At 40.7% G+C, this 14646-nt stretch overlaps 2 protein-coding genes across 3 annotated transcripts in view; both read right to left on the bottom strand.

Annotated features, from left to right (window-relative positions):
* The window catches only part of LAMTOR4 (late endosomal/lysosomal adaptor, MAPK and MTOR activator 4), a 1302749-nt gene that overhangs the window by 378456 nt on the left and 909647 nt on the right, over positions 1 to 14646 (bottom strand). The gene's annotated exons all lie outside the window — the stretch shown is intronic.
* Positions 1 to 14646, bottom strand: part of TRAPPC14 (trafficking protein particle complex subunit 14) — a 634036-nt gene that overhangs the window by 278813 nt on the left and 340577 nt on the right. The window contains exons 3-4 of the mRNA XM_044077266.1: positions 1859 to 1988; positions 1653 to 1739 (exon numbers count right to left, since the gene is read on the bottom strand). Of these exons, the coding sequence (XP_043933201.1) occupies positions 1653 to 1739; positions 1859 to 1988 (217 nt within the window). The remainder of the gene's footprint in view (positions 1 to 1652; positions 1740 to 1858; positions 1989 to 14646) is intronic.

Below are 14646 nucleotides of genomic sequence, written 5' to 3'. Positions count from 1 at the left end.
CACAAATATGCATACATGAACACACATCATCTCAAAATGCTTCTGTCCACTGCTGACTCTCATGTTGCGATAATTCTGCCAGCTCATTAATACTGCAGTTATCAATGCTACCATCCCACGCTAGCAAACCAGGGGTACAATTCATCTTTAAATAAAAGCAAATGTGATGGGGGATGACATCAGAAGAACACAGAAAGACTCCGGATAAACTGCACTCTTTAAGAAACATTCTACTGGTTGTCATCAGCCAGTCATATAGCAGCAGCATGAGCATCAGCTAAAAGACTGACAGTTCATCTATGTTACAACACCCAACTTCCTGTGGGGGTTCTAGTTCAGCAGACTGCTGCAGAGGCTGCTGTACTGGTGTGCTGCAATATATAACCTTAGAATTTTCAAGAACTAAAGCCAGAGCTGTTTTCATTTAACTACGCTCTCTCTCGGCAGCACTTATGCAAAACATATTCTTGGTGCAAGAGGTGGGGTGGGGGTAAAGGGACAACTGAAAAATGAACAACAATGAAAGATCCAAAAGTAGGAAGCTAAAATTGCTTGCTACTAACCTCTCTGGAATTCCTTGACTGCAATTCCTTTAACCTACAGTACTGCAGATGCTTTTACAGACTTGTACACCTGACTCATCTGTCAGATACTGATATGCTCTGATGGCAGCCTCAGTTATTATCTGCAATAAGTGTTTCTTTAAATGTTTTCCTTAGACACTTGAAACCTAAGTAAGACCAACCTACTTTTACAGGTTGTTCTAAAACCTACCCCCAAAAAGGGAGGGTGGCAACCTCAGCAGATATGCTACTGTTCATTGCCAGGTAGAGTCTGAGCAAAGACATAAGACATCATCATTTTTTATTTCAAAGTATCCTATGAAGGCTTAACTAAGAATGTGCACTATTCAGACACACTAGCCTGCCCCCCCCCCATAAAAAATACACACAGGTTTTTATTTCTGACATGAGTAACCTTGAAAAAATATTTTTCATGTACCGACATCACCCAGAAACACACCTCATTAATACCTTTGTCTTTTTTATACAAAGCACACAGTATCCGGAACAAATATGTGCATGCCTGGTATTTCAGCTGAATTGTAATGCAGACATGATGTCATGAGCATTACAAGCAAAAGGCAGAAAAGCACGGAGGCCAGATCTTTTGTATGGATGATCAATATTCCAATGAGTCATGCAATTATGTGCCTCAGAATGCACCAACAGATCAAATAACACATCTTCATTATGGGCGCCTGAATGCTCTGAAAAGCTTTCATTTTCAAAGCTATTTCAAGAGGCATAATTTGCATTTTAGAGGCTTATAATTAATACAAGAAAAAAGGCATTAATTTAAATCATACACCTATGATGACTTACAGATCAAGCTTAAAATGTAGCTTTTTTAAATACAAATGAAGTAGTAATGCAGACAGTTTTTGTGTTCAGGTCATCCTGTAAAGAATGTCACACTGGCGCAGGGAAGGTTTACGTTATGGTGGGGGGATGGGATACTGTACTAAAAGTTATGGAAAAATGTCCAACATACACAAAACTCATACAGTCCCTAAAATTCAATTTTAAGGAAAGTGTACAACATACAGGACACTTGTACTGTCTCTGCTTTGTCATCCTCATACGTCTTACCTTTGAGGACTGTGATGTACTTCCCAGATACACTGACTTGTCGACATCTCACAGTTGGAGGGGGGAGCACGGTCAACAAAGTACTCACTGCAGGGGCACACAAAACACAACGATCAGAACAGCCACCACTGCCCTATGCAGTTACAATCTGCACTTGTAATTCTGACTGATACTACTCCAGTATGAAGTCAGGCTCATAAACCTACCTTGGGCTTTGAAACTACTCTGCTCCTCCCTGAACACCTGTGAAGGAGCCCGATTCTGCAAAATGGTCAGGTAGCCATGTTCTCGGATTTCCACCTTCTCTGTATCCCTCTTCCATACTGTAACAATGATCTGAAATATAAAAAGGCACATTAATATCAGAAAAAATTCACAGCACACTAGTCCCATATTATCTTTAAAATGCTACTTTAAAAAAAAGCATGACTTGGGCAGTCTGACAATCTATAGAAGGGCCTGTAGCTCATCTAATCATAAAAAAGAAACTTCATTAAACATGCTAACTTCTCCCACACAGTTCAGTTCATGAAAATTCCTTATATTTTGTAATTTTCCCCATCTGAGGCCAGTTTGCACAGAAAACTCAATGTTCTACATTCACATCTCTACTCTTTTAACTCATTCACAGCACTAGCGGTACATCTAATGAGGTTTGAAACACAGCAGTGCTGACAGTTAGAAGAGTGACTTGTAAGAATATTTCAAGAAATGTGTTAAATTCAATTAAATGCACAGGCAGGAGCAACACTTTGCTACTGCACCTGCTTTTAATGTGAATTTAACACATTTCCAGTGATAAAATACACTAATGAATGTGAATGTATTTAACAGTGTTACAGCAGTACTTCACAGCACCCAGTTGTGTACTTGGCACTTGCTGGAAAGTGCTTCAGTGCACTCAGCTAGTGTGTTAATTAAACAAACAATTAAAATAATCTCAGGAACGGCCTCCATATCTAGTGAACACTCACCAGTCATGTCACTGGACCTACAGAAGAATCAAGCCATCATATAAACCCACAAGAACTTGAAGCTTAAAATGAACCTGCCTTTAAAAAATATTTGTAAGAAACTGAATGGAGCTCAGCATTGTAACTGAACTCTGCAAAACCTCATGGATCTCATTTTGGAGCTGTGTACTAAACACTTCCAGCACCTCACCCTAGGAAAAGGATTCAGCATAAATGGCTCATGAAGCTTAGATTCCAAGATTGGAATGTGTCAATGCACTCTGCATCGTCAGCAGACAGACATCGCTCCATTACTCTTGCAAATTTGTGGAAGCAGGCTGTGAAATGCATCACATCTTGTATCTAAGTAATCAACAAACTTTTACCTCAACCACTGGACATTTCTGCACAGAAGTCAACACAAAGTGTCAGTATTATTATTAAACCTATTATCCTGCAAACCAAATAGGAGATTACTACAGATCCTGAGCTACCAATGAATATACCCGCATTCCACTTTTACCAGAATGCCATCCTGTATCAGCAAACTCTTTCACCACCCCTGCACTATGGCTACTCCCTCTCTACTTTACAAGTCACCATAAAAAAGCAGGTAGGTGAACTTCTTGGAAAATGCCAATACACATTTAAGTACCTATCATAATATTAGGTGTTCCACGGCTGACAGGCAGGACTTAGGGATGCCTAAGCCCTATGATTCAGCAATGGAAGACTTTCCCATCCTCAAACTTACCTTCTCTACCCACAAGTTCACCTGTGCCCTGGACTACAGTGAAGCCTTCTCTATTCCTGCTTTCTCTCATTATATCCTAGGCAGCTCCTCTGATCAGTCACTTGTGTATGTCGTACCTTTGAGGATAGTGATGCACTTCCCAGATACACTGAAATGTCAACAGATCACAGTCAGAGGGGGAAGCACGGTCAACAAAGTACTCAGTGCACTTCCAGTACCTCACTCTAGGAAAAGGATTCTCTTGGGCCTTCTCCTACTACAAGCATTTAATAATATGCATTGAAAGAAAGGAAGGTAGAAGCATGGGATTTAATCAAACTCTGTATTTCTTCAGAAGAAGGGACAGAAAAAGGATTAACTTGAAAAAAATGAAGTTATGTACTCACCATAATGGCCCATTTGTGTTGTCCGTTTTCATTCTTTCTCAATAATTGGGTTCAGATCTAACCTTCAGATTTGACTCGGCTACTTTTACTACCCGTGGATACTAGAAACACTTGAGCTCTTCCCTTACCCATAATTCTCTAGTCCCCCTCCATACCTCAGCTCTTGTAAGTTAGCCTTACAGTTTCATAGAAATCCTGAAACAGTACTAGAATGAGAAATCAATATCTGGAGCTCAAAGGCAGGAACATTGGTTCCCTTATTATCTTCTCATTCTTCTAGAAGTTATAAACAAAATGGTAGGGGGTTGGAGGGAGGGGAACTGAGGAAGAATGAAAATAGACAACACAGATGGAACATTATGGTGAGTACATCACTTCTTTATCTGACATGGTCAATTTTCTTTTATTCCTCAACAATTGGGAGAGAGTCCCCAGCTACCTGAATCCTTGGCAGACTCTAAGAAGGATATTCCTGAACACTGTTGAGCCAAATGCTGCTCTACCCTTCGAGAGCAGATCCAATTTGTAATGAGTAATAAAGGTATGAGGATTAGTGCAAGTTGCAGCTGCACAGGTATCATCCATGGAAGACCTGGACAAAAATACTGATGAAGTTTCCATGGATCTGGATCTGGTTAAATTGGCTGTTAAAGGTTTTGACAAAGACAAACCCAATTTGTTAAGGAAATGCAATCAGTCAACCATTTGGCTAAAGTTGCTTTGGTAACTGGCTTGCCCAATTTCGATTCTGCAAAAGAAACCAATAATTGATCTGTTTTTCTGAAATTCTTTGATCTATACAAATAGAAACATAACTGTCAGTGAACATCCAACAAATGTAACATGTATTACCCTTTGTTCATGAAATCTGGAAAGAAAACTATAAGATTAATAGACTGATGTTGAATTCTGACACCATCTTAGGAAGAAAGGATGGGTTGGTTCACAAAGCTACCCTATCTTTATGGGAAATCGAAGGCTTAGAAGATAAAGCCTGAAGTTCAGAGATTTTTCGAGCAGAGGTTATATTTATCAAAAGTGTAGTTTTCTAGGTTAAAAGAAATTTTAGTTCACACTTTGATGATGGCTCAAGTGGAGACTGAGTTAAAGCTTGTAAAACTACAGTGGATATAAAAAGTTTACACACCCCTGTTAAAATGCCGGGTTTTTGTGATATAAAAAAAATGAGACCACAATAAATCATTTCAAAACTTTTCCCACCTTTAATGTGACCTATAACCTGTACAATTCAATTGAAAAACAAATCTGTTAGGGGAAAAATATAAAAAAATAAAATACATACAATAAGCTGGTTGCAGAAGTGTGCACACCCTTAAACTAATACTTTGTTGAAGCAAAACAGGGGTCCAAATGGAGAGATGAAAAGTCAGCAAGCAAGGGAGAGTAGTAGTGCTGAAATTGAATTCATCCTCAAGTCTTGGTGAGTACCATCATGAGGTGGACCCTGTTTTTCACAAAATCTCACCAAAGACACACTGATATATAGACTGTATTTATATAGCATATATCATGAACACAAGCAAGTCAAAAACAAAAAAAGCTGGGAGCACAAGACCCAGGATAAAAAAGTGCCCAATCCTGGTAGGTGCACTGGTGCCAGGACTGGAAAAAAAATGACAGTGTAGAATCCTCACAATACAGTAACATTCCTACAATGAGGCCAGGTCCAGGGGGAGGATGGTCCCCCTGTTGTAGAAGGAAGTAGCAGTCCACAAAAATCACAAAATCTGATAAGCCAAAGAACAGCTATAAAGACGATAGTATGGACTAGTGAGGATAAGAAAGAAATTATGTGTTGTTACTATTATGCAAAAAGCCCAGAATTGCCAGACAAAAGATATACAAAAATATTAAGAGATAAATTAGAGGAAAGAAAAATACTTCCACAGGAAAAACTGTCAGAAGCTTCAAATGAAAATGTGAGTTCATTAATACAAGAGATTTTTGCAAAACAGTGTATACATCAAGAAGCTTTGATCTGTTTGGAGAAAGAAGCATCTGAGGAACTGCGAAAATATAAATAATAAAACCTACATATTTTTGAAAACTATAAAAAAGAAATATGGACATGGGAAAGAGAGAGATTTGATATGGTGCAATATTTATGCAAAGGAGAAAGCCAAGTTAATTAATATAGAGAAGGCAGCCCCAAAGATATTCAAAGAGACATACAGGCAAAGACATCCAGATATGAAAAATACATTAATATCACAAAGATGGAATGTTGAAAAGATTAGTAAAGCAGAAGTTAAAGAAATAAAAGTTCAAGTTATGGAGTGCCTGCGAAGTGAAGGATTTAATGTAGAAGGTCTAACACAGACTACATCACAGCATGATTGAGTGAGTCCCCAGAATAAGGAGAAGCAGGAAGATCAGGCGACATCTGAAGAAGAAATATGGACATAGGAAAGGAAAAGCGATTTAATATGGTGTAATACTTATGCAAAGAAGAAAGCAAAAATAACCAATACAAAAAGAGCAGCACCAAAGATATCTAGAGAGAAATACAGGCAAAGGAATCCGGGTACGGAAAACTTTACAATACAGAAAATAAGAAGACTACGAGGAAAAGTAGAACAGGAGATTAGTAATGGAGAAGTTAAAGAAATAGAAACTGAGGTTATGGAGCACCTGCAAAGTGAAGGATTCAGTGTAAAAAATCTAATGCAGAAAGCACCACAACAGGGTAGAGCAATGGATATCCAAATTAATGGGAAACCAGTTGAACAGAAAGCAATTGGTCAGGTGCCATATCAAGATATTTTCGAGCCTTCCACATGAAACCTGTATAAACATTCACAAAGTTAGTAAGGGGAGGAACAGGAAACTGTGGAAACTCTGATGCAGTCAATGTTGAGGAGTAACAGGTCATTGAGTTCCCACATGACAGAGCAATGGATGGCACAGGATGAACTTGAAGAGAAGCTGCCACAGGAAGATGCTACATAACTCTCTATAGAATGTCCACAGGAAATGGAAAACAGGAGATGTGCCCTCAGTCTGGAAGAAAATGAACTAAGGGAAAAGTTGCTTGATATAATGGACATAGCTATATTAAGATCGATGAAAGAAATAGACTGCAGAAGGTCAATAAAACACCAAAAGTCAGAAGTCTGAAAAAACAAATAAATACAGTAATTAGGGCTGTCCACACAGATCCATGCGATATAACAGAAGTAAACAGGATATGTTACTGTGCAGCTAAACTAATAACTGATAAAGTTCTACCACAAGAGCACAGGGTAGTGAGGCATAGGAAGGGATGAAATCGAATACCATCATGGAAGCATCGAATGGAGAAAAGTACAGTTGTGTACACATACCATAAATGTAGATGTTTGAGTGTATTCACTGTTGAAGTCATTACATTTGGGTTATCTGCTTGCAGGTAGCCCTCAGTCGGCCTGATTAACAAAGTCTTGGGTCCTGCATCCGTTGCTGTCCCTTCTTCCATAATGTCAGGTCATCAGGGGTATAAAACATGCAGCCGACACCATTACATCAGTTTTTCTTGCCCCAGATGTCAGGTGCCCCCCTAATGGGAAGCAATTAAATATAAAAGTACAATGATATACCTCCAACAATAAAGCAAATACACCAAAAAGCTTTTAAGCATAGTAAAGGAAAGTAGAGGTATAACCAAAAAAAGTTAGGGGGCTGGAGGGAGGGTAACCAGGACTGCAACAGTGAATACACTCGAACATCTACATTTATGGTAAGTATACACAACCGTACTATGTTCTTCGTGTTTCACTGCTGCAGTCATTACGTTTGGTAGATTACCAAAGCTATGGTTGGAAGGAGGAATTTAAATAGCATTAGGGCCAGCTACAAGACCCTGCAAGACTGCAGTGGCAAAGCCAGCTCTGGATTTAGAGAAAATTGGCAAATGATAATGCTTGTTGAAAGTATATACAGAACTCCAGGTAGCAGCTTCTAGGATGTCCCTAGTAGGGACGCCTCTGAGAAAGGCTGTAGAGGTAGGTGCAGCCCTGGTGGAGTGAGGTCTGATCCCTGGGGGATAGGTTTTCCATGGTGCTTATAGCAGAAATGAATGCAATGGCCTATCCACTTAGAAATGGTTTGCTTTGAAATAGCCTTCACCTCTGCCCCTGCAGCAAATGCCACCAGCAGTTGTTCAGATTTCCTTTGAGGTTTAGTCCTGTCCAAGTAGAATCTAAGTTGTCTGTGCACATCTAAGGAATGCAGTATCTGTTCCCCTTTGTTCTGTGGATTGGGAAAGAAGGTTGGCAAATGAATGAACTGATTAAGAGACACACTGGATACCACCTTGGGCATGAAGGATGGACTGGTTCTGAGGGACACACTGTCTGCATGAAAAATGATGAAAGGCTCCACTGCCATAAGGGCCTGTAATTCAGATACCCATCTAGCTGAAGTGATTGCTAAAAGGAAAGCTATTTTCCAAGAAAGAAATTTTAAGTTCGCAGTAGCAGCTGACTCGAAAGGATGTAGAGTGAGTTTCTCCAAAACAAAGTTAAGGTCCCTGGCAGGGTTTGGAGCTCTTCTGGGTGGTCTCAGATTTTTGGCCCCTCTGAGCAACTGCTTGAGCAGTAGATGAGAGAAGAGGGGAGGGGTTCTGTGTTATAATGAGCTGAAATGGCTGAGCCATGGATTTTAATGGAGGAAAAAGACGGGCCCTTGTGAAGCATCTCCGTTAAGTATTGTAAAATCCACTGCTGTGCTCATCCCTTGAGATTGGTTCCAAGCACAGAATCTTTTCCATTTTTCAGCATAAGATTTTATAGTACTAGGCCTCCTTGCCTCTACAAGGATATCCATCACAGGTTTACTGAGGGATGGTTAAGGAGAGAGTAGGTAATTAGCCAGGCTGCAAAGTTCAGTGATAGAAGCTGAGGGTGCAGAATCTGGTTCTCCTGCTGGAACAACAGGAAAGGAGTCTGAGGCAGGTGCCATGGGGATAACCGTGACACACTGCTCAGGAGGGGGTACCAGTGTTGGTGTGGCCAGTCTGGAGCAATCAAAATCATCCTTGGTTTGTCCTGTTTGATTTTTAGTAGTACTTTGGAGAGCAGAGGCAGAGGGGGGAAGGCATAGACCGATAGTTTTTTTCAGCTGAAGGACAGGGCATCCACTTTCCAGGCTTGTTTGTGGGGATTGCTTGTGCAAAATTTGTCCAACTGGTTGTTCTGGGGGGAGGCAAATAGGTCTATATCCGGGCTCCCCCATTTGCTTGTCAACATGTTGAAAATCCTTGGTTCCAGTTTCCACTCGTGTGGGTCCATGAGGTTTCTGCTTAGTCCGTCTGCCAGTGTATTTAATTTTCCTGGCAGGAATTGAGCTTGTAGGTGTACTTGGTAGCTCAAGGCTGTGTTCCACAATGTCATGGCTAGTCTGCAGAGGGGTTAAGAATGTGTACCCCCCTGCTTGTTTATGTACCACATAACAGTGGTGTTGTCCATCTTTACCATTAGTTGTCCTGGAAGAAAGTGGTCCTTGAAGGCTGTCAGAGTATTCTGTACAGCTAACATTTCTTTTTGAGTGATATGCAGGTGCATTTGACTTGGTTTCTATTTGCCCTGAATGCACTTCCCTGCCAGGTTAGCCCCCCATGCACAGTCTGATGCGTCTGTTGTTAGGGTTTGGGCAGCAGAGGATGGTGTGAAAGGTAGTCCCTTGTTTTGGTGGCAGGCCTCTGCCCACCAAAGGAATTCTAGGAGTAGGCAAGGTATGACAGGAATCATTGCTTCTAGATCCTGGGAATGTTGACACCATAGGCTTTTTAGATACCACTGTGGTTTCCTCATATGAAGTCTTGCATATGGAATTAGAAGAATTCAGGAGGCCATGAACCCCAAGGCTTGCAGGTACCTGTCTTGCAGATAGCAGGGTTTTTGTGGCCACTTATTTGAAGTAGGTTGTCAAATGAATTTGTTTCTCTGGCGTGAGGTAAGCCATCTGGGAAGTTGTATTCAAGCTTGCTCCCAGAAATATAATTTGTTGACAGGGTACCAGGTGAAATTTATTTTCATTTATGGTGTACCCCAGACAGTTTAGAACCCTTTGTACAAAGGCCAGATGATTCTATGTCCTGGCTTTCTGCCTGAATTAGACAAATGTCCAGATATGGGTATATTTGAATATTTCTTTGCCTGCAAAATGCAACAACTGGAGCTAGGCACTTTGTGAATACCCTGGGCGCAGTAGGTAAGCCAAAGGGCAGTGCAGAGAACTGATAGTGTGTGTAGCCTGCTTTGAAACGAAGGTATCTTCTGCAAGATTCCCCGATTAGGATGTGCAGATATGCTTCTTTTAAATCTAGTGTTGCCAACCAGGCGTCTTTGCCTAGCATAGGAAGTAACTGGTGAAGAGTCAGCATCTTGAATTTTAGCATCTCCAAAAAGGTGTTTAGAGTAGACAGGTCCAGGATAGGATGCCAAGAATTGTCGTTTCTTGGTACCAGGAAAAGTCTTGAGTAGAAACCTTGTCCCTTTTCCTCTTCTGGTACTAATTGAATAGCCCCCATGCTTAAGAGAGAAAGTACTTGTTTTCGGGCCTCTGCCCAGTGGTTTGGGGGTAGGTCCGGCCACCCTTTTGGTGTTGGCAACGTGTGGAAGTGAAATCTGTATCCCTGGGACACTATATTTAAAACCCATTTGTCCTGGGTAATGAGTTCCCAATTCTTTGCATGAAGAGCAATCCCCCCCACAAAGGGGAAGTCAGTTGATAAGTGCTTGGAATTTTAAGAGGAAGTCATTGAGACAGTTTCCCATGGGGGGAGTCTTATTACTCCCAGATTTGGAAGTGGAGGCCCCCCACTGCTTTGTCCTGTGTGGGACACAAACTGTCTGGGACTGAAACTTAGGGTTCCTGCTGTGTCTGGGTTTGGCTTGAGAAGATCTGGAAGGGACTGGAAAGGACCAATTTTTAGAGAGCCAGTGCCTACTAAATCTAGGAGGCTGAACTTGTAAGAAATCCTTAACAGTTTGCATAGATGTAGCTTTATCTTCCATCATTTTAAGAATTTCCTCAGCCTTGTTGCCAAACAGGCGGTCCTGATTTAAGGGAGCATCCAACAATTTAGCTTTAACATGATCAGGTAAGGATTGCTCCTTAAACTAAACATGCCTTCTGAGCACAGACCCAGTAACAGCAGCCCTGCAAGAGGCCTCTAATGAATCAAAACCACATTGCAAAGTATGTTTTCCAACCTGTTCAGCAGAATGCATTAAATCCTGTAATTATTTATTTTCCACACAATCAGGAATCAACATCATTTTCTGTTTAAGCAATTCAATAACATGTTGCTGATACTTTAACATATGAAACTGGCAGTTTAAAGCCCTAATGGCCAAGGTTGCAGAAGTGTAAACCTTCTTACCCCATTCTATCCAGCGCCCTGGAGTCTCTATCAGAAGGGGTAGGATTTTTAGCAGTAGAAGCCTTAATACCCTTGGGCCCCTGAGAAATAGTCTCTGGATCTGCAATAGGATTTTTAAAAAGGAACTTGTGTGACTCTGGGACCCTGTAGTATCTGTCAGGTTTTCTGGGAGCAGGAGGCAAGGAATCAGGGGCCAAACTAGATTCCAAAAAAGCATCATCAACAATGTCTAGTACAGGAGGAATAGCTAAAGGCCTATGCTGAGGCAGGAGTAAGAAATCCCTGAGCCTCTTTTCTGAATCAGAAATATCCTAGCTTTCCCAGCAGAAATGCTCCCTTAGAGTATGTAAGGTTTCACCAAAAGAAAAATCCTCTGGAGGGGAAGCAGAGGGAATAGAGTCCTCTGTATCAGAATCCTCACATAAGTACATAAGGGCAAATCCAGATCATCAGAAGAATCAGAAAAAACAGAATCCTGGTCAGAAGATTCATAAACAACTTCAGTCCTAGGCCTCTTAGAAGGGGGGGGGGGGTTGGCTACCCCTGATTAGAGTTATTAGATTTTCAGTCATTCTTATCTTTTGTTTTTTAGGCATAGAGGCCTCAGCATGTGGCCTGGGCATTGTTTTTTTAGGCATGGTTCGAGATTTGGGCCTAAGCGAAGGAGGAGGCGCCTGTTTAATATGCAAGTCTGTATGCCTGAATACAATCTCAGAAGCCGGTGCCTGCACAGCGGCTCCGGACCCATCCAAGGTAGAGACATCCATGGGTTCCATAGTTGAAGTATCTCGTGGCATACCAGACTCCGAATGGGTCTCAGTAGAGGCCTGCGAATCAGAAGTATCGCCTCACTGAGTACTGGCAAACTGGCGACTGGCTTAGGAGAAGCGTCATCGGCAGTTTTGGACCGTGGCGGACTGTCTCTGTCTTTATCTTTGCGGTTTTTTGTAATCCCGGTAGTCGGATGGCTAACCGACATTTCTTGATAATTAAACAGAGAACCGAAATATTTAGAGGCGAAAATATACAGAAAACGGATAGTGCGCTGATTAAATAAAGCACAAAACCGACAGCAAAGCATGTCGTTGTCAGGGCCTAGGCAAGGAATACAGTTTGTTTGTTTGTTTGTGTCTTTCGGCTTTTCCCGGTTAGGGGTCGCCACAGTGGAACTCCGGTCCGCTAATGATTGGCAGTAGATTTTTACGTACTGGCTTGCCGGGCCTAACGCACAACCTTCAGTGAAGGAACACCCATTCACGCATGTCGCCACACAGAAGACGCTCTGAGAATTGAACGGGCAACATCTAACTGTGAGGCGACAAGTACGAATGAAAATCTTTATGAGGTATTTGCTTTCCACAAGTAATGCAATTATTAACTTTTACTGACATCAGTAAGGAGCAAGAAAAAGTTTCCCCAGCGGGGTACTTAGCTTTAGTTGAAGACTTCGGTTCTGAAACTCGAAAACAAAAATTTCAGGAGTTGGCCAACGGGCACTTGCGAACTGCTTCTGCTACGGGCACCGCACGGCAAGAAAGACTGATGTAATGGCGTCAGCTGCATGTTTTACACCCCTGACGACCTGACGTCATGGAAGAATGGACAGCAACCGACGCAGGACCCAAGACTTTGTTAATCAGGCCGACTGAGAGCTACCTGCAAGCAGATAACCCAAATGTAATGACTGCAACAGTGAAACATGAAGAACATCTATAAAGCAATTAAGACAAGTGTCACTGCTAGAAGACTACAGAAGAGGGAATACATCAACAAAAATACTAAGATAGATGTGATAAAAGAATTGCACGATATTAGAACAGACCAGGATCTATCATGCACTATCGCAAATAAACAAAACATTTCAGCACAGGCAGAAAAACTTAAAAGAAACACAGATAAATATAATGGAAAAGTACAAAATAAGCAATTTATTGATGACCCAAAAATTTTAGAGAGAACTTGGAGAGAAGGTAAAAGGAATTGAAAGACTGACAAAAAATAATTAATAGATGCATTTTGGAGAAGTATCTATGAAGACCTGTGGAACACAACAAAGATGATAAATGGATAAATGAAGTAAAAGAAAGAATAAGAAGTTTAAAGGGACAGGATATGAAATTGGATAAAGTAACAGCCAGAGAGACTTAAACAAAGTTAAGAAAAACTTCTAATTGGAAAACCCCAGGCCAAGATGCAGTACCTAACTTTTGGTTAAAAGTATTAACATCTTTGCACGAAGACTTAGCCATGAGTAAGAACTATTTATATTGCCACCCCAAACAGACACCAACCTGGCTAACAACAGGTAAGACAATGCTCCTACTTAAGAGTGAACCTCCAAGCTACCCCAAATGTTACAGACCAATAACTTGCCTTCCGATGACGTATAAACTATACACAGGAATTAATGCCAACAGAGTTTAAAATCATTTAGAAGAAAACTCAATTATGGCAGTAGAATAAAAGGTCAGTAAAAGAAAGTCATATGGAACAAATGATCATTTGTTGTTAAATAAAGTCATAGTGAAGAACTGTAAAAAGGGGAAGAATCTAAGTATGTCCTGGACTGATTACAAAAAAGCATTTAATAGTATCCCACATTCACTGATAAAAGAGTGCTTAAAAATGTATAAGATATACCCTACACTGACCGACTATATTACAATGACCATGAAAAAAATGGCAGATGACTTTGCAATTAAACCATGATCGAGGACAAATTACTATCCCAGGGATAAAAATTCAAAGGGGGATAATTCCAGGGTGACTGTCACAGTTGCTTTTCTGCCGTGCCCTTAACCCATTAAGCTGTTTATTTAACAGCTTAGACCATGGCTATAATTTGGCTCCTACAAAACAGAAAAGACTTTCTCTTTGTCGATGATTTAAAACTGCAGAGCTCATCAGATGAGGAACTGAAAGCACAGCTGCAGGTTGTCAAAACTTTTTCAGATGATATTAGAATATCATTTGGTGTTGATAAATGTGCAAAAGCAACCTTTAAAGCAGGAAAACTGCAGCACCAAGAAAACATCAGTTTGGGACAAGAGTGTGATATAAAAGAACTTGAGCAAGGGGAACTGTATAAATACTTGGGAATTGATGAAGGATCAGCAATAAAACATGAACAAATGTGTATAAAACTTAATAAGGAATACTTCAGAAGACTTAAATTAATCCTGAAAACAGCATTGACTTCTAGGAACAAAATCCAAGCTATAAACCAATTTGCTCTTCCTGTCCTAACTTACAGTTTTGGAGTGATTGATTGGCCCCAAAACATGTTGGGTAAATTAGATATTAAAAGAAGAAGGATGCTTCATGTTCACCAAATAATCGAAAAAAAATCAGTGCATACCAACATTATATATTCCCCGTTCAGAAGGAGGGATGGGCCTCCTCGAAATTAATTACATGTACAGATTTGCAGTTGTGGGACTCCATACATAGTACAGGTGTGTACACTTACCATAAATGTAGATGTTTGAGTGTATTCACTGTTGCAGTCATTACACTT

This window comes from Protopterus annectens, chromosome 7.part0 (genome assembly GCF_019279795.1).
Source record: "Protopterus annectens isolate FY-2018-M chromosome 7.part0, PAN1.0, whole genome shotgun sequence".
Lineage (NCBI taxonomy): Eukaryota > Metazoa > Chordata > Ceratodontiformes > Protopteridae > Protopterus > Protopterus annectens.
This window is presented reverse-complemented; position numbering and strand designations above follow the sequence as displayed.